This window comes from Bicyclus anynana, chromosome 17 (assembly GCF_947172395.1).
Source record: "Bicyclus anynana chromosome 17, ilBicAnyn1.1, whole genome shotgun sequence".
Taxonomy (NCBI): domain Eukaryota; kingdom Metazoa; phylum Arthropoda; class Insecta; order Lepidoptera; family Nymphalidae; genus Bicyclus; species Bicyclus anynana.
Genome location: NC_069099.1, coordinates 4,168,757 through 4,193,167, shown reverse-complemented (window position 1 = coordinate 4,193,167; position 24,411 = coordinate 4,168,757). Strand labels below are relative to the sequence as shown.

The following is a 24,411-nucleotide window of genomic DNA, read 5'->3' as shown; positions in this document are numbered from 1 at the left end:
TTGTCGAAATGGAGTATTAAATAGGATTTTGCGGTCAGTGTTCGCCGTAAAGACTGCAACCACTTTTATGTTTCTAACTAATTGTATATTGCTGCTGTTTTCTGCTTGATATTTCTATTAATTTGATGTTTTATTGTAATTTGATATCAGATATTATTATCGGAACGATAAGTACATGACGTGATATGCCAAGAATATGTTAGATGCCCTTAGGCTCAAACAAGGTTAAGTACCACTTTTTTTTTGCTGTCGGAATTTTTTTAGCACTGGACCACAGTCTGTAAAATGACTTGATAGGAAAACGCACGCTCTACCATTAAATTTAAAATTAATTTATTCCAAGTAAGCAGGTGGTGGCAAGGATTTCGTCTGAAATTCCTCAGTGCCTGAAGACAAAAGTCTTCGAACAGTGCGTGTTGCCAGTGATGACCTATGGTTCCGAGATTTGGTCGTTAACTATGGGCCTCATTAGAAGGCTCAGAGTCATATAGCGGGCGATGGAACGAGCTATGTCAGAAGTATTTTGATCTGATTCGATTACGCAGAGATCGAATCAGAAATGAGGAGATCCACAGAAGAACCAAAGTCACTGACATAGCTCAACGAGTTGCGAAGCTGAAGTGCCAATGGGCAGGGCACATAGTTCAAAGAGACGATGGACGTTGGGGTTCCAAAGTACTGGAATGGCGACCCCGCACTAGTAAGAGCAGTGTTGGTCGACCACCCACTAGGTGGACTGACGACATCAAGCAAGTCGCAGGGACTCGCTGGATGCATGGATGGATGGATGGTGGCTCAGCATCGTGATATTTGGAAGTCCCTACAAAAGGCCTATGTCCTGCAGTGGACGTCCATCGGCTGATATGATAATGATGATGAAGCAGGTGGATTACAAGCACCGTTTGGAAATCAGGATCTGTAGAAAAAAGCCGGCTTTAAGCTCAAAAGTTTGTCTTTTGAATATTATTTACAATTATTTATTCAATTCCCGTATGAAGGTGGAATCTGCAGACTAATTAGCTAACTTTGACATATGCTAGTTGACTTAAACGGAATTGAGATACTATGTAACAAATGTCATACGGTGCCTACTGGTGGATATCATAAATCAAGTAGCAAGTAAATGACATTTCTCAATTGGTTTGATGTTTGTTTTAATAAGTTGATAATAAAGGCCAAAATAATGAATATGCAAGCTGATTAAATGGCTTCCAAGCACCTTTGTCATAAAGGAATCAATTCTCAATTTTGTTTAGTAACGTCAACACAGTTTTTTTACACATTGCATAAATTTGTACATTGGTAGGTTCAATGTATTTTAAGCATGAATATATATTGTGTTCTAGGGCATACAGACTCTGAAGTCTAAAAGTGGTAGTCACGAAAAGCTGAATATATCTAAGTGAGTAATTATGCAGTTACAATGCGTAATCAAAATAATACTGAAATGTTTTAACAAAGTCCTTTGCATTGCTTCTAAAAAAACATTAAAACAATATCATGTCCTAGTATTTCAATTAAAATAATTCCCCTCACACATCGTCATGCGGTATAAAATACAGTATCAAAAGCTTTTATGTTCAGAGTTTATTGAATAGGATTCAGCGGTCGTTCCCACCATAAATACCGACTGTGCAACTTTACTTTATATTTTGCTGAGCTAATAGCTTGCTTTATAAACTTAGCTCTTGTTTTACCTGCGCTAAAACTGTGCAGTTTCAGACTCCTTTATTATAATTAAAATATTAACAATATTCTCTAAAGACCTTCTGTGAGCTTATAGAAGGGTAACGTGAAAACAGGCAATGTTTGGAATTACCCAACTACATTATCATGCTCTGATTAAATTTTATAGACAGAACTTTGCTTTTGTTTTACCTTTACAGGCGGTTATTGAACTGGCAGAATGAGGTCTCGATTAGCACGCGCTCTAAAATTACGGTATCACGTAGTAAAAAGAATGAAACTTAGCTTGTGGAGTATTTATTATTTATGTCTTTATAGAGGTCTTCTTCTTCTTCTTCCTAGCGTAGTTCCATTATGTGGAGTCCGCTTTCCGGCATAATTTCGTCAACTTTGCCCGATCTTGAGCGTCCGACTTCTTGAGATTGTGGCGATGTCAAGCCAGCGCTTTTTGGGGCGGTCTTGGGATTTCCTTGGGATTTAGCTCCTTTATGTTTATAGAGACGTATGTCAGAAATTATAATTTACAACCAGTTCCATAATCCCTTTACAACACGCTCCATCGATTATTTATAAATAGCTCTATCATCTCTTTAAAACACGTTATAATATGCTCCCTTTATAGCTTGCACCATCGTTCTTATTACAGTTTTCTTTGTTGTTAATTTATTATCCTTTTATAATACCCTCCATGTCCTTACATACCACTCTTTATTGTCCCTTTACAACACGCTGCATCATTTCTTTACAACTCGCTCCATTATCTATGACTCAATCTGTAGTTCATTTACAATACAACCCATTGCATCTTAACAGGATGTCCTGACTTCTATTTACAAAATGCTTTCTTCTCGATACTCTCCATCGCGCCTTTGCAATACGATTTTATTTAATATTTAATACACTTTATTTGTACACCACAAAAATAAAAGAAAACAAGCAAAACAGAAACACAAGAAAAAGTAGAATACAAAAGGCGGCCTTATCGCTTAGTAGCGATCTCTTCCAGGCAACCTTAGGCTTAGGAACTTATTAGGACAACTGTAGGTGGTGTGTACGTAATAATATTGTACATATACATACATACAAATAACTACACACTAATACATAAACCATAATACACAAATTATATAATAATTATAAATATCATAAAATAAACTAATATATAAATATATCATTATGTCGTATGATAAATATTCTAATAAAATAAAATATGTAACTAGTGACTAAGATAATATGTCTTAACGGAATGGAATACGATATGTTCCAGCAATAGTTTACAACACGTTCCATCATCGCTTTACATTTACAACACGTTCTATTGTCATTGTCCCATTAAACATTATTACAAAAAGAAAAAAGAAACAAGGCCATATCCATTCACATGATAAGTTGAACTAAATTACTTTCACAGTCCAAATCGATGAGAAAACAAAACGGTTTATTAGATTCGGTGCGACATTGTTCTTCATTCTATCTCATATATACATTTACACCTCGGTGTGTGAGCACGTTTTAAAAAACAATACTGAAATTATTGAGTTATTTATATTTAGATTAAAGTGATAATGTATTAAGCTTTTATTTTATAAAAAATTTAGATTTTGTAAACAAGAATTATATAATAATAATAATGTTATTAAAGATAATGTTTTTATGTCTAATAACTTTTACTAACGGAAGAATTCGACAAAGGAGGTATCTTGTGTATCCAGATGGAGGACCCGCAAGAGTTCAGGTACATATTTTTATGAATTATTTACTAAAAATGTGTTTTAAAAAAAAAAAAATAGCGACCCCTTGCGTTTTTGTACTAATGGATCTTAGTGAACTAAAGTTTCGTCAAAGCTTAACCTAATTTATCCTTACAATAGGTCGTTTCTAAACATACAGATAAACTGACGTAAATATAAATAATATAATAGTTTAAAAAACTAAAAAACACGCTTTTAACACGCACTAAAAATTACAAATGGAGTTCTGAGTGGAAACAGAATGGAGAGAGACAGCAAACCCTTTCATTTCAGACCCATATCATGGGGTTGCATTTCATTTACATATTGGATTTAAGTCACGTGACTATATTTTTCGTATTCCTGTAAAACGTTTTCATTTGATATCCATATCATGGGGGTGGATTTCAAACAGCCAGTCTGCCATCTTGGGGAGGCGCCATGTTGGATGTTTTTTTAGCTAGTAGTCATGTATTGTCATCAGAACTCAGAGCGTGTGCAAAATTTCATCCTAATCGAAGACTGGGAAGTGGCTCAAATTAAGATTCCAAGTTTTTCTTACGTACATAGTTACAAGTAAAGCTAATATAAGCGTGTTAAAACTCAGCTGTTTTGTCTTTATGGAGTATCGTGGTGGGTCTAGGCTCCATATCCTCTCTCTTTTAAGAAGGGAGGGAGGAAGGAAGTTCGATTTCCCTTCTGAAACGACTTGTTGAGTGGGCCGTATTGATGATGGTAATAAGTAGTAATTCTTTTTCTCCGATATGAGTCAAATACATATTTTAACCTACAGTTCAATAAAGTCTTTAAAATAAAATACATAATTGTTAAATAAAATAAATTGTCTTAATGTCTCGTAACTTAACTGAATATTTTCTTTTCATATTGACTTAACGAAGCGAACAAATGACATTATTTGTTCGTAAAATCTGATACAATTAAACTTTGCTTTCGTCGCTTCCCGAGTTGATTTTTATTTGTCTTCGAAAGACCAAGAGACAGTGGAAGATTTTAATGCTTGCCAATATCCAATTCTTAATAGCTTTACAATTATATGGCAGACTATAACCCGTGAATTTTTTAGTTCGATCTCTGCCCTTTGGACTAACATCACATCCGCTCGTAACACAGTGTCTATGATTTAAAGTTGAGAGGTAAAGAGGATATGGGTATTAAATTTAATGTTTAATATTTACTCTTTTTCTCAATAACAATTCAAAAGCTTATAACTACTCAACTGTACCAACGGAGTACAAATAAACTGACCTAAAATTGTCTGCTTACTGTTTAAGAAATTTAATATCACTTGTCTCAAACGGTGAAGGAAAAATCGTGAGGAAACTTGCATACCAGAGAATTTTCTTAATTCTCTACGTGTGTGAAATCTGCCAATACGCAAAGGGCCAGCGTGGTGGACTGAGGCCTAAACCCTCTCATTGTGAGAACCCCTCGTGTTCAATAGTGAGCCGAATATGGGCTGATAATGATGATGAATGACTGTATACTATAGTACAAGTCTGAAATTGTACTATTTCTCATAAATTAATATCTTCAAATTAATGGGGCATGTGAAATTTATAATGCGATTCATTGAATAGGTCAATTTTGTCTCATTAATATCATTACAAGATTTAACATGTATCACAAACTTTATCTCTTCTTTGGTTTTATTTAACTTTTTCTACTTATTTAGTTTTAACTTATTTAGTTAACTACCTAAGTTTATAAATAATAACTTTTATATTATCACAAACGCCACTGTCGAATTTCCCACTGCCTCTTCAGACTTTCGACAAATGAGTTAAGAAATAATTACAGAGATAATAAAGTAAAACATTTAGTGTAGCGTTTTTAATCGTTATTATTGTTTTATTTGTTTTTCAATATTTTGGTAATTACCAACAGCTTATACAATCACAAAAGTCTAATATGCTTAGCCTGTATGTATGCCTTCAGATTTTAAGGCCCTGGATTCCACTCTTGGCTATGAAATAACTATTAATATTTCTGCCAAGAACCTCTCAGAAAAAAAATCGGTTGTGTGTAAAGTCGGTTTACTGACAATAGATAGTTCGGTAGACGTGACAACGTCATAAGAAAATACTGATGGATTGATGAATGGTTGCATTTTTCAAAAGAAAAAGTTCTTTTTTCTAAAATATTGTTTAATAATAATCTTCCTAGACCAGATTAGTACTTTATTTCTTGTAAAAAAAGTTGGCAACCCTAGAGCGAGGGAACGACGCATGACGTCATCTTTTTTCGAGTGTGCAGCCGGCTCCATCGAATTATAAGACGTTGTTATGTCAAAAATCTTAATCCAAAGTTGGAGGTATTTACACCCCTTGACTCGGAGAGTACGTTAGGCCGTCGATCAACGTCATCAACAAAACTACGCAACGGATTTTGATGCGGTTTTTAGAATGCCAGTTAACATTGAATGCAATCATACACATCAGCATGAAGTGAGTGAAGAGGTAAGAAAAAGAGCTAAATTTCAATGAAATTTGAAAAAAAAACCATACCGATCAACTTGAGAACCTCCTCTTTTTGAAGTCGGTGAAAAATAAGCAATCCTTCAATTTAGAAAAAGAAGTTTACACGAAAGTAAACCCTTCGAAGCTCCCGTCGTAATATTACTTTCGTTACATTTTGAAGACTGTTGTTCTAATTTTTTTAATTAAATTTTCCTTTGGAATTTTCTCCCCGTTTGCTTAAAGTTTACAGGCGATAAAAGTAAGCAAAATAAAAAGATTGCTTTTTGATTGTCTTTCAAAATGAGATCTTTACAATATTCAAAATCAAGATATTATTTTTGCTTCATTATAAATTTAGGAATTATTTTCAACATTTTACAGTTCAAGTTCTCATTATAGCAGACCAATATTTTTAATATGAATACTAAAAATATTGGTCTTTATAATTCAATTAGCCAATTCTGAGCCGCCTGCATCTAGCGAATCCCTGCGACTGATAGCCCAGTGGATATGAACTCTGCCTCTGATTCCGGAGGGTGTGGGTTCGAATCCGGTCCGGGGCATGTTTCCCCGGTATGCCGGTTGTGTATAATAGTTAATTCTAGTTAGTAAATCCGATAATTCGAGCAATTGGACAGCTTTTTGTAGACTATAATTATAATAATAATTGACCAAGCAAATGACTCACCAGTAAAGGATTCATTTAGTGAAAGATTATTATAAATAATCATCATCATCATCATTTTCAGCAGATGGATGTCCACAGCTGGACATAGGCCTCTTGTATGGACTTCCAAACAAAACGGTCTCGTGCCGCAGCATCCAGCGGCTGCCTGCAACCCGCTTTATTTCTTCGGTTCATCTAGTGGTAGGTCGACCAACACTGCGCTTTCCGGTTTAAATAATACTAGCTGACGCCGCGCAGTTTTATCCGCGTGTTTTCCGTTCCCGTAGCAAAACGGGGACAATATATAGCCTATAGCCTTCCTCGACAAATAGGCTATCTAAGACTGAAAGAATTTTTCAAATCGGACCAGTAGTTCCTGAGATTAGCGCGTTCAATCAAACAAACAAACAAACTCTTCAGCTTTCTAATATTAGTATAGATGTACCATTAAAAGCGCCTTTAAAATGGATGGATAAACAAAATACAGGATGTAACCCGGAAGGGATCGGGGAAGTTGATTGAGAAAGCAAAGAAACGTATTGCCGTGTAAAATATGAAGGGATAACACGACAGCGCTTAACTAGTTCGCAGATCACGACCGTCTTTCGACCATTGATATACAAAAGATTAGATTTATTTTATTTTTATTTATTTACATCTTTAAGGCAAGCAAAATAATTTTTTAGGCATGATTGTAGTGATAAAAAAATAATAAATTGGATTTGAGCCGCACGATAAGCAATCGTTATTTATTTGTTCCCTATGTGGGAAGTAATAACCCTAACCCTATTTTTTTTCAATTTTTTTTTATTCTTTACAAGTTAGCCCTGGACTACAATCACACTTGATGGTAAGTGATGATGCAGTATAAGATGGAAGCGGACTAACTTGTTAGGAGGAAGATGAAAATCCACACCCCTTTCGGTTTCTACATGACATCGTACCGGAACGCTAAATCGTTTGGCGGTACGTCTTTGTCGGTAGGGTGGTAACTAGCCACGGCCGAAGCCTCCCACCAGCCAGAGCTGGACCAATTAAGAAAACCCCAATCGGCCCAGCCGGGGATCGAACCCAGGACCTCCGTCTTGTAAATCCACCGCGCATACCACTGCGCCACGGAGGCCGTAAAAATAATAGAAGCTCACCAATACGTGAGAAGAAAAAAAACTGTCATTAGTAGAACTGAATGTCAGAAAAGAAAACTTTCTATATGTTCTGTTGCTAGCATGGCTGCGTACATACTTATGAATTGCACAAAATTTTTAACTGACTTCAAAGAAGGAAGAAGTTCTCAATTCGTCGTTTTTTTTTGTGTATGTATAATACGAGTACCTACCTACTTATAATCTGTACTCTGTCTGGATCCCCCTTACCGCTTTAATTTTTGTTCTGTCTTATTCTCGTCCGTATCATTTAATTTTCAGACTTTTAATTCAATCTATCATTAAGTGCATTTACATAATTATTTAAAAATACTTTTTGGTATAAGATTAAGTACCGCTACCCTAAGATTCGATTAATAATGTGATATTTTCACTACATGATCCTACGAGTAAATGTGAAATACACTGATCCATGACACGTTAATTTATCAAGATTAGCGATATAGCTCAATCAAGCGTATATACAGGAAGTCTTTGGTTTTTGTCCATCGACGTTCGCAGCCTAAATCTTTGGGAAAACATAACGGTTCATTAGACGCACCGAATGCTGAAAGCAAACATTCTACAGTTTATCTTACACAGTTTCACACATCAGTAGATACGGTGCAGGGTACGAAAAAAAAAGAAAAATCCAGTACAAAATATCGGATCGACTGTACACAGTAGCAATGCTGTTGAGGATAATTTGCTTGAATTTGCTCGTAGCTTGCAAAGCGAACGTTCGAGAGAGGAGGTACCTGGTTTACCCTGATGGTGGACCGGCTAGAGCTCAGGTATTACTTTTTTATAGGTCAAAGAGATTTGCTTGTTTAACAGATTGCAGAAACGATTGCATAATATCTAAGGGTTGTTAATACCTGTGTGCACTTTATAAATGCTTTATCTAACTGCGATTTTTATTTCGAATAATATTTTTTAATAGTCAATTCGTGTCCTCGGATTATTACTGGATAAATGATAATCTTGAATACAAACTTTCAACCACTATTTAACCCCTGCTTTTATATTTTCGCAATATAAAGTAGTACATCAAGTTCTGTTCCAAAGTTCTATTTATAACTGCACCAAAGTACATCTAAATCGGTTAAACAATTAATCAACATGTATCATACAGTCAGGCTTACCTTTATGCTATAACAGTAAAAAGTTACTTTTTAAAACACTAGCAATTTCGCCCATGAGAATCAGCGTAAGCTTTTACCCCCTTGTAATGTAAAATATATACGATATTAAAGTGTTTTTCAGATAGCATGGGTACGGTGACAGTCGACTGTATGACATAATACGTACTATATCGTGAATCGCGGCAAACTTTCAAGAGTGAAACGAACTGTCACACGCGTCATCCTACATGAAACAAACTGTGTGCCTAGAGGGAGTTTTCAATATTTTCATACTATTACTACCGCGTTGACGTAAACGCGAATTCAGGCACAGGCAGGTCATCTCCTCCCGGACAAAAATCCAGGTGGGGGTACGAGCCTCGAGGCTATGCCTCCTTGCCCGGGTAAGGCGCGGAGGATCTTGTTCCCCCGGTCATGTTCTTCCAGCCCCTTTCGGGGCTGAGACTTTTCGACCTAAGGGTAGTAGAGGATGTCAATCATGTGCCCCGCGCGAACTGCAATTACTCGCTATCCTACGCTGGGGCGGTATCAAGTCGCTGCTGTTTCAATTCCATATAAACGCGAATTTATATGGAATTGAAACAGTTGTGCAGTACTGCCACTAGATGGCGCTGTTTCAATTCCTTACAAATTCGCGTTTACGTTAACGCGATATTAACTGTATCAAACCGCTACTAGGCCCTCTGTAATTAGGTATATTTTTCATTTCTGTAACATTGGGTCCATTTTGAGTTTATCCGGAAATAGTATTGTTTACGAATACAAATCCGGTCTACAGTTTTGTTATCTTCGGTCTCAACGGATCCAAATTTGCGTAACGTTGCTGATTTTAACTTAAGCAAATGATGTTTGCCTCCACTGGATCCGGCCTAACGAAGCGATGTTTTTGTTCGCGACTCAAAATGCAATTAGCTCTGACGCCTCGACGCCGGGTGAATTATTTTTTTATTTATGCCCGATGATTTTAAAATTTATATAAGCTCGTGGGGCAGTATTATCAGCCTTATTTTATATATAGGGCAATAAAAAAAACTGACTTATAAATCACCGTTATGTGACATCCGCCATTTCCAAAATATATTTTCAACCCTTTTTCAACCCCGTTACATTTTACATTTTATCGATAGTCTATGTTATCTACTATTTATAAATTTTTAAGCCGACTTCAAAAAAGGATGAGGTTTCTCAATTCCACCGAATATATTTTTTTATAGTGTTTTTTATACGCATAACTTTGTCGTTTATGGACCAATTCTGATGATTCTTGTTTTGTTAGAAAGGAGGTACTGCGAGGGTGGTACCATGATAAGAATAATCTGATGATGACCCTGGAGAAATAGAGGGGAACTATCGAAAATCATAGGGGCGGCCTATGCGTTTTATATTTTTCTACATGCAAAATATAAATATTTAAACATGTACAATGTTTCTATAAAAACTTGAAAAATCGGCCAATTGCGTGTTGGGCCACGTGCAATATAGGGTTCCGTAGAATAGTACTTTAAAGCTATAAATTAATGCTACTATTTTAAACTACGTATTCATTTACCATAAAGTGATATCACAGTCAAGGGCAAACTTCTGTTTAAAAAAATTAAAAAAGAACCCAGAACCTTGTAGTTATAAAGCATAGACTATAGACTATAGACATTGTAAGGAAATCGTCAGTCTAAGTGTTGGATTTTTCCTATAACATAATTAGTATGAGGGTGAAAAATTATTATTTCGGGAAATTCCATTCCATTTGGCAGAGTTCTAGAGTAATTGAAAAATAATGGGCTGGTGGGGTGAGAAACATCATTAAAATTAAGCTCGCCGCTCATTTGTGCTACTTTATCGACTTTAAAACTTTGCATCTCAAATTAATTGTTGCCGTCCTTTTTCTTGAATGGAAACCATAGAAATTTCTACCATAGAAATCTAAATTTCAACGTGAAATATTTTCAAGGCACTGTGTTGTAACTTTAAAATTATGAATTACACGCATCTCATTTTCATCTGGGGTAATAGAAAGAAATTCATAGCTTACACTGCACAATGTTATAAGACAATATATAAAAGCTAATAATCTTAAAAAAAAACTTAAACAGAACAAGTTACATTACAGGCATTTCAAATTCGATAACATCTGGGGTAAATGGAAAGGAATGCATATCTCCTATATCTATAATATCTGTGCAGTGTTATTTATAAGAGAATAAATAGAAGCTGTAGCCGTGATAGCCCAGTGGATATGACCTTTGCCTCCGATTCCGGAGGGTGTGGGTTCGGATCCGGTCCGAGGGATGCACCTCCAACTTTTCAGTTGTGTGCATTTTAAGAAATTAAATATCACGTGTCTCAAACGGTGAAGAAAAAACATCGTGAGGAAACCTGCATACTAAAGAATTTTCTTAATTCTCTGCGTATGTGAAGTCTACCAATCCGCATTTGGCCAGCGTGGTGGACTATTGGCCTAACCCCTTTCATTCTAAGAGGAGACTCGAGCTCAGCAGTGAGCCGAATATGGGTTGATAACGACGAAATAGAAGCTAATAATCTTTTAAAAAAACAAATACGCACTAAGTAAAATGTAACAGAAAAAATGAAGTCAGAAAACAAAGATAAAGAAAACATAAATCAGTCTATCAAAGTTTTACAACTCTCGGGAAACGTTGCTTGACTAAACGGACAAATATTAATAGGCCAAGTTACAATAAGGGTTAATAACCACTAAAACTAAACGACCCGGGAAGAACCAATCGTATTAAATAATAAAACAAGGATATTGGAGTCGTTCGATTTCATCGTTTTTCGATTTCAGATTCGAACGGTACCATATAAAATAAAACGTTTAGGTGGTAATATTCGTATCCAATAATATATTACCCTTTTGAGTAAGACTTGAATACATTTATTATTATGCAGAATTGGAATCCCACTGTTCTCTACTTGAAAAAAATAATGAAATTGTTGATTAAAAAATATTAGTAGACAAAAATTACTACAAGAATTATTTAAGAGTAGAGTAGATTATCCCATGGGAAAACAAACTTGGGATGGTTTCGGTCTCTGGTGAAATAAGAAAAAAATTGCATTTTCTAATTTCGCCAGAAAAAAAATCTATTTTATTTAAAAGGTCTTGCCTTAAAGTGGTATTTTATCTAATTTCAGTTCATCATCGGTTTGGGTGTACCTGTAGATTTGAAGGAAGCTTCCGTCACCGTTGGTACTGTTATTAAATTTCAATATGACTTACCAACAAACAGTTCGGAATACACGAGCAGAATCTACGGCTTTGCCAACACTGTATCAAGGGACATGGATGGTGATGAACCAAATGATGACAAAGAAAAAGGCAATGAAATTGATGCTAACATCTCAAGAGATTTTAATGCAGACAATAGTACTATAGATGATAGATTTGACTCCAATAATAATACATTAGTTGACATCACTTTTGATGATAGAAGAAAAAGATCACTAATATATTCAGAAGGCGGTTTAATTAATGAATTAGATGAATCAGATGTTAAAACAGAAATTCCTTTAGAAGAAGCAATAAGGCGACAAGAGATACTAGATAAAAAACAAATGGAAGAAAATTCAGAGCCTCAAAGAATGAACAGATGGGACTTCTATAAAATTATTGAACATATGATCGAAAGGTATGTGATATATCAATCGAACATAAATAAAGCTAAAGTCACATGTCTAGCTATAGCCATGGCTAGTAGCCATATTTTTTTAAATATTTCTTCGGATTTGTTACCGTTCAGATCGCTTGAACGAACGAAAAATTAACTTTTTCAATAGTTTGTTGGACTTCTTGAGTAAATTTCACTCAGCCAAAGTTCATTTTATTCCTCGCATTCACGGATCAAGTTTGTTGATTTCAGCAAAGCTTATTCCCAAGTTAATATTTATACTTATACATAAGTATAAATATTAACTTGGGAATATACATTGTTCAAAAGTTGTGAGACTGAATCAGATGACAAACAGTGTTAAATGGATACTCGAGTTTGGCTTAACGTAACAGAAGTTTTATGTTGTTTATAGAAATGCTACGCTGGAAAATTTCTGTCAACGCTTTAGTTGAAAAATTGGGGGTACAAGAGAATAATAAATCACATTGTAAGAGAGCGTTTACACTAAACTTAAAACTGACTGAATGTGAACTTTTCGTTCGCAACAAAACCATATTGGTTTAGGTGGGAATCAAATCTGAGAACTTCTAGAGTTCGATCAACGACTTATGAACTATTATTAAACACTGGTTTTTGTCTACTTGGAACAGTATATAATAGTGATATAAAAAACGTTAATAGAAATTAATCAATTATTAATTATACATAATAAACTTCCACACAGTAACTGCTATTCAATGGTGGAGAAATAACGTTCAAGTTAAACGATCTTTATACAAGAGAATATTAAACCACATTGTAATAGAGTCAACTTGCCGAAAATTTTGCAATACTCGCACATGTATTAAACATTATTTCAAAAACTTCAGGTACGGCTATTGAGGGAGACCTTGTTACGAACCATCTGCAAGGCGACGGAGGTACCTTTCACATACCAGAATGGGTTGATTGGAGAAATTGGCCATATATTCAGATAGTTTGCTAGTGATAATAACTAGGTCCGAGGGCTTAGCCCCCATTCGCACGAGCGCTTTTTTACCTTTTTTAGACGTTAAAAAAGCGTTCAAATAAAACCCTTGAAATAGAAGACCTAACTTCTTGTACGCTTTTTTAACGCCCGTTAAAAAACGCTCGTGGGAATGGGGGCTTAATGTGCTCTCCGAGATACGGGGGTAGGTATGTAGCACCACCAACTTCCCAACGACAGATTAAAATGTTTACGCTTAGTATTTCATAGCAACTGTAGGTACTATTCTTTTGTATAGCACGCAAATGCGTGTTTCAAATTTACCTCTATCTTTCTCATTCTATTGTATCGTATTAGACAGAGAGGTAGAGGTGAAATCGAAACTCGCACTAGCGAGTTATAAAAACGTCGTTACAGAATTAGTCCTACAGATATTTAATGAGCCTGAAATTGTTTTAAATTCTCTACGTGTGTGAAGTTTGCCAATCATTGGGCCATTGTGGTGAACTATTAACCTAATCCCTCTCATTCTGAGAGGAGACTCGTGCTCCACAGTGAGCCATATATGGGTTGTTAATTCATAGCCTGGCTCTGGACTCCAATCCATGAACAAGTCACGTAGGCTAACCAACTACCAACTATACCAAGAAAACAGGCTTCTATTCAATGATGAATAGTTAATTTATAAGTTAGACGATCTTTTATACATACAAGAGAATATTAAACCACGCTGTAATAGAGAAAACTTGCCGAAAATTTCACAGTACATGTATTGAACATAATTTCAAAAATTCTCCAGGTACGGCTATTCAGGGAGACCTTGCTTGTTACGAACCATCTGCGAGGCGGCGGAGATACCTTTCACATACCAGAACGGGTTGCTTGGAGAAATTGGCCATATTTTATTCACGTAAGTGTCTTGGCTACTTGTAGGCTATAAAAGATTTATAACGACGGTGGTTCGTAATGTATAGCTAGTGGAGATTGCAGTTTGAAGCTTTAGAATTTTTTATATCAAATCTATGTCTAGCATCTATACTAATATTATAAAGCTGAAGAGTTTGTTTGCTTGAACACGCTCATCTCAGCCAACCAACCAACGGTAATTAGACTTTAACTGAAAAAGTTGTTGTATAGGAACTACTATTTAAACACATTGTCTATTCATATACTTTATTAAAACCTATTGTTATGCAAATAAAAGAACAGGGGTTGTTACAATAATTACGTTATTATCGCACTCGACCACGAGTGCATCCGTTTGCTTATCGACGTTGTGATCAACTGCTGAGAACACGCGGGTTGGGAAACGTTAGTCCTTGTCCAGAAGTGGCGAATTCGTCGCGAATCGTATCGCGCGAATTCATACGCGCGTTTTCGAAGTACCAGACATCAATACAAGCATCGAACGAATTCAAAATGCGCGCGTAAATAGCGTGCATTACGCCAGACTCTCGACACGCGAATCGAGATACTAGGAACGCCTTGTTGTGTCCTGTTAAAGCGCGAACTCTAGAGCGAGTGCACGTTCAACTCAATGTTTCGTACTGAATTCCTCACCAAATGCTCGCGCGTTGGTCGCAACGGTCCAACCTTGTGGACGCAACGGTCGCGTGTAATACGCGCGAGAGAATCGCGGCGAACTCGCCCTTTCTGGACTAGCAATTACGAGTGATGTGCTATAGTTGTATAATTTTCAGACCATCGACCACCAAGGATTCTCTCTCCCATCATTCAGACAACGAATTCCACGCAGCGGAGAGACTGGGCAGAGAGGTTGGCGCGGACTGCGAGTCGATGTTTCCCGACTGCGAGTCCTCTATACTCGACACATTCACCGGGATTGGAATCGACACGCTCCATAAGTTTGGACTGATCTAATTTCAATAAACATTGACAGGAGTTGTTTCATTTTATTTTACAAAGGAGATGGTCCAATTTAGGTCCATTCTTGTACACCGTATCATTAAAATTTAAAAAATACAAAGATTTTATTAAAATCTAAGTATGTGAATAAATCTAACAAAATAAAAAGAAATAAAATTATAACCCAAATTTTTGAGTTATATCAAGATGGCGCCCTTAAAGCGTGACATGACAATTGAGAGCAAACGTCAAATCGACTACTGCATTGAAAACGTCATCAATAATCCGTTATTAGTGTTACATTTCTTGGGAGAGAATGAATGTATTATTTTGAATGAATTAAAGTAAATTCGTAGATTTGTATAATCAAAAATAGGTAAAAAAAAAATTTTTATTTCCGCCAGGGTACAACGACTGATCCTGTGCTCCATACAATTTTGGACCATTTCCTTTCATCCTTGTAGAATTATACTGGTTTTCTATATTTTTAACCGACTTCAAAAAGGAGGAGGTTCGAGCACGTGTTCGAGGAATATTGACGATGTAGCGGTGCAGATCTCTGCAATGCCTAGCAGTCCTGTGGAAGAACGGCGAAGGTGGTTTAGGTTTAAAAATTGATCCCATCCGATCATGGCCCATTTTTATTGTAGGAGAGGAGGTATCATAAACCTGTTTTTAATGTCCTTTAGTGGGCATAGAGTATTGGGGTAATGGTCCTTGGAGCCTTGATCCCAACAAACTATTCATTTGTGACCATATTGATTAAACTTTGTCTATGTATTAAACAAGGCCGGCTGACAAAATTATGAACCAAATGACTATTATAATGTTCGACACTGCAAGGATCCAAAGAGTCAGATAACAGAATATAGTTTTAGAATGTTTATAATAATTTTATTAGTGCAGACTAGTAAATAAATCAATCAGAGATATATGGCAATCATTGTATGAAACGATACAGTCTTTACATTTTCTACCCTCTTCGTACGCGTGGATGTATGGGGATGATTCTTCCTTGCTCTCCTCTGAGATATCGTTAAGTGGACTGAAAAAAATAAATTAAAACATTTTAATATCTATTCTGATAAAAGATTTTATTTATTATTATTTACAAGTTAGCCCTTGACTACAATCTCACCTAATGTTAAGTGATGATGCAATATAAGATGGAAGCGGACTAACTTGTTAGGAGGTGGATGAAAATTCACACCCCTTTCGGTTTCTACGCGACATCATACAGGAACGCTATATCTCTTGGCGGTACATCTTTGTCGGCAGAGTGGTAACTAGCCACTGCCGAAACCTCCCACCAGCCAGACCTGGACCAATTTAGAAATCTTCAATCGGCCCAGCCGGGGATCGAACCCAGGACCTCCGTCTTGTAAATCTACCGCGCATACCACTGCGCCACGAAGGCGGTCAAAAGATACCGAATTTAAAAAAAAATAAAAAGAAAAATTTAAAATTAATCTATTCAGTGAAGTCTGCCAATCCGCATTGGGCCAGCGTGGTGGACTGTTGGCTTAACCCCTCTCATTCTGAGAGGATATTCGTGCTCAAAAGTGAGACGAATTTGGATTGATGATGATGATGATTTAATTATTTATCTTTACTTACTTAAGTGTGTAAGTGGCTATTTCGTGCAGCAAGTCCTCGTCACTGGTGGCATGGAGAGGCTCAGCGCCGAGCTGACACAGCGTTCGTAGCACACACGACGTTCCGTTGTATCCAAAACTGTAGGAAAATAAGATTCTTATATAATATACATTACATTAAGTTAAAAGGGTTTTGAGTTGAAACGGTATTCTATATAATTATATTATCTATATGTTAATTTGTAAGTATTTAGTATTTTGTTTTGTAATTATAACTGGCTGTGACGTCACCCGGGCCTCAGCTGAAAATCAACTCCAGGCTTTGTTTTTTTGCGATGAACGGCTAATGCTGAGCTGTAAACCTTTTCTGTTTGGTGCCACAGACAGTCGTATAATATCTAAGATAGGATGTACTGTTTGTGATACTAAAAATGAATAAACATATTTTCTTTCTTTCTTATATTTTAGTAGATATGCAATGGCAGCGTCCACTTCACAGATGCAAAAAATTTCTGCTATTCATCCTACGCTGACTTACATTACAAATCTATACATTTGAAAAGGATTTTTTATAAAATCTGTTCATGTAGTGCCTACTCTGTACTACAGCCTTTCTTGATGAGTACTGTTTACCAACAGACAAATTTAGAATGAGGGCATAAATCACTAGTCATTTCACACCTAATAATAATTATAATTAAGTTGTTCTTAAATTAATGAAAATAAATTTGATTAGCTTAGAACAATTAGATACGGTTAATATATTTTATATAACATTTTATAAACAAACCATACATCATTTAAAATAAATAAGTTATTAGTTAGAAATGACATGCGTTTTCTACATTCATTTCTAATTTCTTTGTTGGTAAATAGTACTCATCAAGAAAAGCTGAGAGAGCCGTGATAGTGGATATGACCTCGGCCTCCGATTCCGGAGGGTGTGGGTTTGAATCCGGTCCGGGGCATGCACCTCCAACTACTCCAAATTAAATATTACGTGTCTCAAACGGTGAAGGAAAACATGGTGAGAAATCCTGCATGCCAGAGAATTTTCTTAATTATCTGCGTGTGTGAAGTCTGCCAATCTGCATTGGGCTAGCGTGGTGGACTATTGGCCTAATCCCTCTCATTCAGAGGAGACTCGAGCTCAGCAGTGAGCGAATATGGGTTGATAACTCTCTAAGAACGGCTGTAGTATAGTTATAAACCCTGTGCGTGCCACAGGCGAGCCCCATGCTAGAACTCGCTCTAGCATGGGGCTCGCCAATGGAAAGGAAAGGGGGGGAAAACTTATGCTACAGCTCGCTCTATGATGCATGAGTCTCCCCTCATTACCAAATCCTTGAATTTTGGCGGTTTCTCTCCCCTTCCTCCTAAGATCGTCACTGCGTTTGCTTTTACCCTATTGTAGTAATTTCTTAATTACTGAAAATGTAATTGATGATTTTTTTATAACAGTTACCCACACATAGCACAACTCCATTTAAACAAACATTATGCCATAATAAAATGAAAAATATAATTTATAACTTTTTGACAGTCCGTTATTGTAGATATAGGAAGCAATTTCCAAATAAATTACTTTCGTCAATTTCCATTTTCCGAATGTCATTTGTCATTTTAGTAATTTATTGCTGTTTACTCACTTCGATGAAACTTGCACGAGTACATTAGCATGCGCAATATTCATTTTATTGGCCATTCATCAAAATAATATCACCGCATGGAAATTATTAAACATTCACCAAAAATGGCGCTTCCAGCAATTAACCACAACCAAAACTCAAAAGTGAATCGCACATACGATTTCACACCCGCTCAGTCTTTCCGTTTCAAATGGTGAAGGAAAAACATCGTTAGAAAATCTGCATACCAGAGAATTTTCTTAATTCTTGGCGTGACTGAAGTCTGCCAATCCGCATTGGGCCAGCGTGGTGGACAATTGGGCTAACCCCTCTCATTCTGAGAGGAGATTCGGGCTCGGCAGTGAGCCGAATATGGGTTGATAATGATGATGATGAAGTCCGATGACATCGAGCGGATTGCAAGGAGTTGGATGCAGGCAGCTCAAGAATGAAGACTGGGTAAATGGAAAAAGGCCTAAGTAAAACTGTGAATGTGGACGAATAACGATGACCTTAACTTTGGTAATTCATGATTTATGTATTATGATAAATGAAAGTAGACATTACATACCACATCACCATGATTGTTCCCTAGACAGACAAGAAAAACAATTTCCGGATAAGGAAAATGGGGTGTACGGTATATTGTTATAGCGTGACATAATTAATCTTTCGGGCACGTGCACTATAATAATGAGCGGGGGTTATTATGGGATCTAATTGAGGATCTCAGTAATACCAGACGTCTACGCAGTTTGGGCGGAAATGAACATCCTATGTTACAACCGATGTGAATATAATTTTGCCTTAGAGAATAACCACGCAGACCCTTGTTTTCAGGTTAATTGACGTGTTACGGCGATTTAACATTTGGAAAGGCATAGTTCAACAGTTACAGAGATGAACATAAAACCGAAAGTCTTTGGGTCGATCCCTGCCCACAGTGGACTTTGAGTTGTACCCACTTCTTCTATTGCGTAGGTATTGCGTACCTTTGCATTGTCTTTACTTATTGATTGAAGGAATTATTTTCGGAAGTGATTTCTACTAACTTAACTTGTATTTTTTAAATATAGTCGAATATTAATGAATATTAGTGCACAAACCACTGGATTAGTCCCTTGTGTTGTATAGAGATTATCTGTCACATTTAATTTATTTTCGATGTTATGCTGATTTCTTGCTCGATTTATAATGTACAGGAACTTCTATCTTTTCAAATGGTGGAAATGGCGATGGACAATCAAAACAGCGATAGGTAAAGTTGTTCTTCCAGCGCTGGATTGACCTCGCATTATTACCAGCAAAGACGTACCGCCAAGCGATTTAGCGTTCCGGTACGATGTCGTATAGAAACCGAAAGGAGTGTTTATTTTCATCCTACGCCTAACAAGTTAGCCCGCTTCCATCTTAGACTGCATCATCACTTACCATCAGGTGAGATTGTAGTCAAGGGCTAAATTGTAAAGAATAATAAAAAACAATTCCATTACAATTTGAAACATGTACCCAGCTACCTATATTGTTTTCATACACTTAGCAAGAAGAATTTGCTATGAAGATGAATTACTATAATGCAATGGTCGGCATAACACCCAAAAATATTTCATATTATTATTATTTTTTTATTCTTTACAAGTTAGATCTTGACTACAGTCTCAGTGGTAATAGATGATGCAATCTAAGATGGAAGCGGGCTAACTTGTTAGGAGGAGGATGAAAATCCACACCCCTTTCGGTTTCTACACGACATCATACCGGAACGTTAAATCCCTTGGCGGTACTTCTTTGCCGGTAGGCTGGTAACTAGCCACGGCCCAAGCCTCCCACCAGCCATTAAAAAGCGTATTTGTTTTAATTAATTGCCAAAGTTCACTCAATTAAAATCCCATGTAAAAATTAAAAAAAAACCTCAACAATACCTCCCCAGGTTTACAACGTTCGATAACCGATCGTTCGCCCACTTCGATAATTTTACGCAAAAATAGTGAAAACAAAAGGAATCAACCATTGAAAACATTGGAATCGTTCACCTTTTTCCTGCAGCGCTTTTGCTTTCCGTTGCACAATCAATAGGAAGTTTGGCGGGCGGCCAGCGCTCGTTAGGGCCGCGAACCAAATAACCTAACCAATTATGCGCCCGGGAAATATATTTTAAAGACTGTATAGAAAGAAAGTAGCGAATAGGAACGACAAAATGTTTAACAGTATTACTTTTTACTACTTTACGGGTAAGGAACTGTGAGCTTTGTTTTAAATAAGCAAATAAAAATATTTCTAAAGCTAACTCAGGCAACATTGGGGTATGAACCAATAATCCACCCGGGAAATATATTTTAAAGACTGTATAGAAAGAAAGTAGCGAATAGGAACGACAAAATGTTTAACAGTATTATTTTTACTATTTTACGGGTAAGGAACTTTGTTTTAAATAAGCAAATAAAAAAATTTTAAAGTTTACTTAAGTGACACGATTATAAAGAAAGTGACAAATAGGAACGATGAAATGTTTAACAGTATTATTAGTGCTTTACTGGTAAGAAACTGTGTTAGTTATGTTTTAAATAAGCAAATAATAATATTTCTACAGCTAATTCATAATACTCGTAATATTAAGGTTTGAACCAATTATGCGTCCGGGAAATATATTTTAAAGACTGTATAGAAAGAAAGAAGCGAATAGGAACGACAAAATGTTGAACAGTATTATTTTTACTACTTTATGGGTAAGGAACTGTGTTAGTTGTGTTTTAAATAAGCAAATAATAATATTTGAAACATTAAGGAATTAATGAATTACGCGCCCGGGAAATATATTTTATAGACTGTATATTTTAAAGACTGATAGAAAGAAGCAAATAGGAATGACAATGTAACAGTATATTTTCACGAATCATCATTATCACCGCACTGCTGAGCTCGAGTTTCCTCTCAGAATGAGAGGAGTTAGTCCAATAATAGTCCACCACGCTGGCCCAAATAGGCAGACTTCACACATGCAGAGAATTAAGAAATTTCTGTGATATGCTGGTTTCTTCACGATGTTTTTCCTTCACGAGACACAATATGATATTTAATTTCTTAAAATGCACACAACTGAAAAATTGGAGGTGCATGCCCCGGACCGGATTTGAACGTGTGGGTTCGAATCCAGTGGATAACCTCCACTGGGCTAATTTAATAGGCATATCAAGCAAAATATTTATTGATGACCAAAATCAGCTGTCATGGTTCTCAGCTATTAGGTTGTAATTTTTTTTAAGAACTCAGTTTTTTGTAGATAACGAATATGAATACCTGGTCAACATATCTTCCACGTATTTATAGAAATGGTACAGTCTTGCATCGCTGGTATACTGTTCAGAAGTGTCTCTTCTCGCAGTTCCAACGTATCCGCTGTTAACTCCGAAGATGTCAACTGGTATTTGAGATCTGTTCCACGGCAGCTGGAAGTTGAGCTGGAACGCCCAGTTGACGTTGATGGTCTTGATTGGAGTTGGTGTTCCTACGCCAATGTTGAGCTGAAAGTTGATAAGCAACTGTGTTAAGCAATAGCTTTTTGTATAAAAATAATTGACGGACTAATGTTAGGCGTCCACAGAACTGCATCATACGTATCAAATGGATTTTAGATTTTACGGTAGATTGGTGCGATCCGTACGATACGGATCGGTAGACGCACTTGTATGGCTTTCTTTAAAATAATACTACAATCCGTTTGATGCGATGCGTCGGATTCGTACGATGTGGATATGTGGACGCCTAACGTAAGGCGCCAGAAATAAACATGATTTTTGTACATAATTTATAAATGATTCTTAGGTCCTCGTAACTCTAAAAAGCAGTGTTACTGTTTTACGGTCTAAAGGGAAAGAAAAGAAAAGAAAAGAAAAGAAAAGAAAGAAGTATCTTTATTTTTAGATAGTGCCACATATTACAATATTAGATTCTAAATATAAAGTTTATAGCTAGAATAAAAATAAAATAATAAATAAATAATAGAGGACGCCCTACAATATGTGGCATAACCTACAAAAAGGTTACTACACAAAAAAAAGTATGCAGCACTGATTTTTAGTTAGGATCCAGTTCAGGTGCCGCCACGTACACAGTTCAACATCCTATGTAAACCAACAACCTTTTAATAATGTAAACTATTATAGAAAGAAAGAAAAGAAAGAAATATCTTTATTTTTAGGCAGTGCCACACATTACAATAATAAATTTGAAATATATAGCTAGAGCAAAAAAGAAGAACGCCCTGCAATATGTGGCATAACCTAGAAAAAGGCCCTAACTCAGCATTTTGCTACATACTTCCTATCCAAAAAAAAGTATGCAGCACTGATTTTCAGTTAGGACCCAGTTAGTTCAGTTATCAATTAGGGTAGTTCTGTAGATGATTTTGCTGTTCGCAATTTATTAAAAAATATCTTTGTCAATATCCTTTGTAATTAGGACAGCCCACAAAAAGGTAACAGAGCTAAAATTTCAAATATATAAATAGTAGTAGTACATTTTTTTAGGTGTTCCTTTGCAGTAATATTTGCAAGACATCATATACATATAATCCAGTGTATATTGTATGTTGGTGTAGCAATGAAAACACATCACTAGAGTTGAGTGCACTTGCGGCGGAAGGCGTTAGTGGAATGGATGCACGTTAATTAGAAAACACACCCGCAAACCTACATAGGTGACTGGGTGCTTACGTGGCATCCTATACGTAGCTGTAGCCACATATGTTCCATTTACGCGCATATTCTTTACAAGGAAGCGCGGTGTTCAGCTTTACCGTTAAAATAACTACAGTAAAAGCTCATTATTCGCGGGGGATACATTCTCCAAATGTGTCGCGAATACCGAAACCGTGAATATGGAATGGTATTTTCTAAGGGATAATGGTTCTTGGGTGACAAAATAATTATAACGAAGATATAAAGAAAAAACAATTAATTGAAATTATTGATTAACTTGCTTGCTTGACGTTTTTTAAAAGCTTCTATACAGAGCAATTCAGAGTTATTTTACGCATAAACAACCATTCGCAATTTCGCCAATAGATATTTGCAAGTTTAAATTTGCAGATTTTACGTCAGTTCCGTCAGTCAGATTCGCGAATAACGAAATATTTAGCCGCGAATATAGGAATTGGGACGCAATTTTTTAATCCGCGCATAGTGAAAACGTGAATAAAGAAAGCGTGGATAAGGAGCTTTTACTGTAGTTTCCTGGATTAATACTATAATATTCCGCCACAACAATTGTTAACTAAATTAATCAGAAACGAAGACATCCTTAAAAAAACCATGGATATGAAGTAAGACCTAAAAGTACGACCTCTGCCTTCGATTCGGAAGACGTAGATTCAAATCCGGTCCGAGGCATGCACGTTCAACTTTGAAGTTATGCATTTTAAGAACCGGAAAATTCTTAGATATGCAATCTAAGAATTTTATTAATTCTCTACGTATGTGAAGTCTGCCAATCCGCATTACTGTGTGGTGGACTATCAGCCTAACCCTAAGTGTTGAGAGGAAATTCGTGCTCAACAGTGAGCCGAATGGATTGTTAATGATTACGATGATGAACTGACAATCAGTAGCGAAGCTGAAGTTGCAATAAGTGGGGCACATAGTTCGTAAAGCTGATAGATTTTGGGATCATGAGGTTCTACAATGGCGATGAATGTTCTGGAATGGAATAGGGCAATGTTGGTAGATCTACCACGAGGTAGACCAAAAAAAACGTAAGTAAAAAGAGTAAGATGGAGCAGCACTTTGGGACAGGATTGTTTGAAAAGCCTTTTACATTTTATTCCATGTAGTAAGCGAAATTGATATGTTTACATTAAATTTGATATGAGTCAACTACCCTAT

General features: G+C 36.3%; 2 protein-coding genes across 2 annotated transcripts; one reads left to right on the top strand and one right to left on the bottom strand.

The window, feature by feature from the left end:
• The first annotated feature begins 8,314 nt into the window (after window positions 1–8,314).
• LOC112044668 (uncharacterized) lies at window positions 8,315–15,336 on the top strand. Its single transcript, XM_024080587.2, has 4 exons — window positions 8,315–8,496; window positions 12,001–12,494; window positions 14,243–14,353; window positions 15,144–15,336. The coding sequence occupies exons 1-4, from the start codon at window positions 8,392–8,394 to the stop codon at window positions 15,322–15,324; spliced, it is 891 nt and encodes a 296-aa protein (XP_023936355.2). The 5' UTR covers window positions 8,315–8,391; the 3' UTR covers window positions 15,325–15,336.
• A 470-nt stretch (window positions 15,337–15,806) lies between these two features.
• On the bottom strand, window positions 15,807–22,652 carry LOC112044690 (uncharacterized). Its single transcript, XM_052886683.1, has 5 exons — window positions 22,641–22,652; window positions 21,830–22,053; window positions 16,927–17,043; window positions 16,287–16,354; window positions 15,807–15,886 (listed from the first exon to the last, which is right to left on the bottom strand). The coding sequence occupies exons 1-5, from the start codon at window positions 22,650–22,652 to the stop codon at window positions 15,807–15,809; spliced, it is 501 nt and encodes a 166-aa protein (XP_052742643.1).
• Between the last annotated feature and the right edge of the window lie 1,759 nt (window positions 22,653–24,411).

Bases quoted from the DNA above. Each gene is read 5' to 3' on its own strand.
- LOC112044668 (XM_024080587.2), top strand. From the start codon at position 8,392: ATGCTGTTGAGGATAATTTGCTTGAATTTGCTCGTAGCTTGCAAAGCG. The intron at 12,495-14,242 runs GTATGTGATATA...AAAATTCTCCAG, and splicing joins ATTGAACATATGATCGAAAG to GTACGGCTATTCAGGGAGAC. The intron at 14,354-15,143 runs GTAAGTGTCTTG...TATAATTTTCAG, and splicing joins ATTGGCCATATTTTATTCAC to ACCATCGACCACCAAGGATT.
- LOC112044690 (XM_052886683.1), bottom strand. The intron at 17,044-21,829 runs GTATTCATATTC...ATTTTCCTACAG, and splicing joins GTGGAAGATATGTTGACCAG to TTTTGGATACAACGGAACGT. The intron at 16,355-16,926 runs GTAAGTAAAGAT...TATTTTTTTCAG, and splicing joins ATAGCCACTTACACACTTAA to TCCACTTAACGATATCTCAG.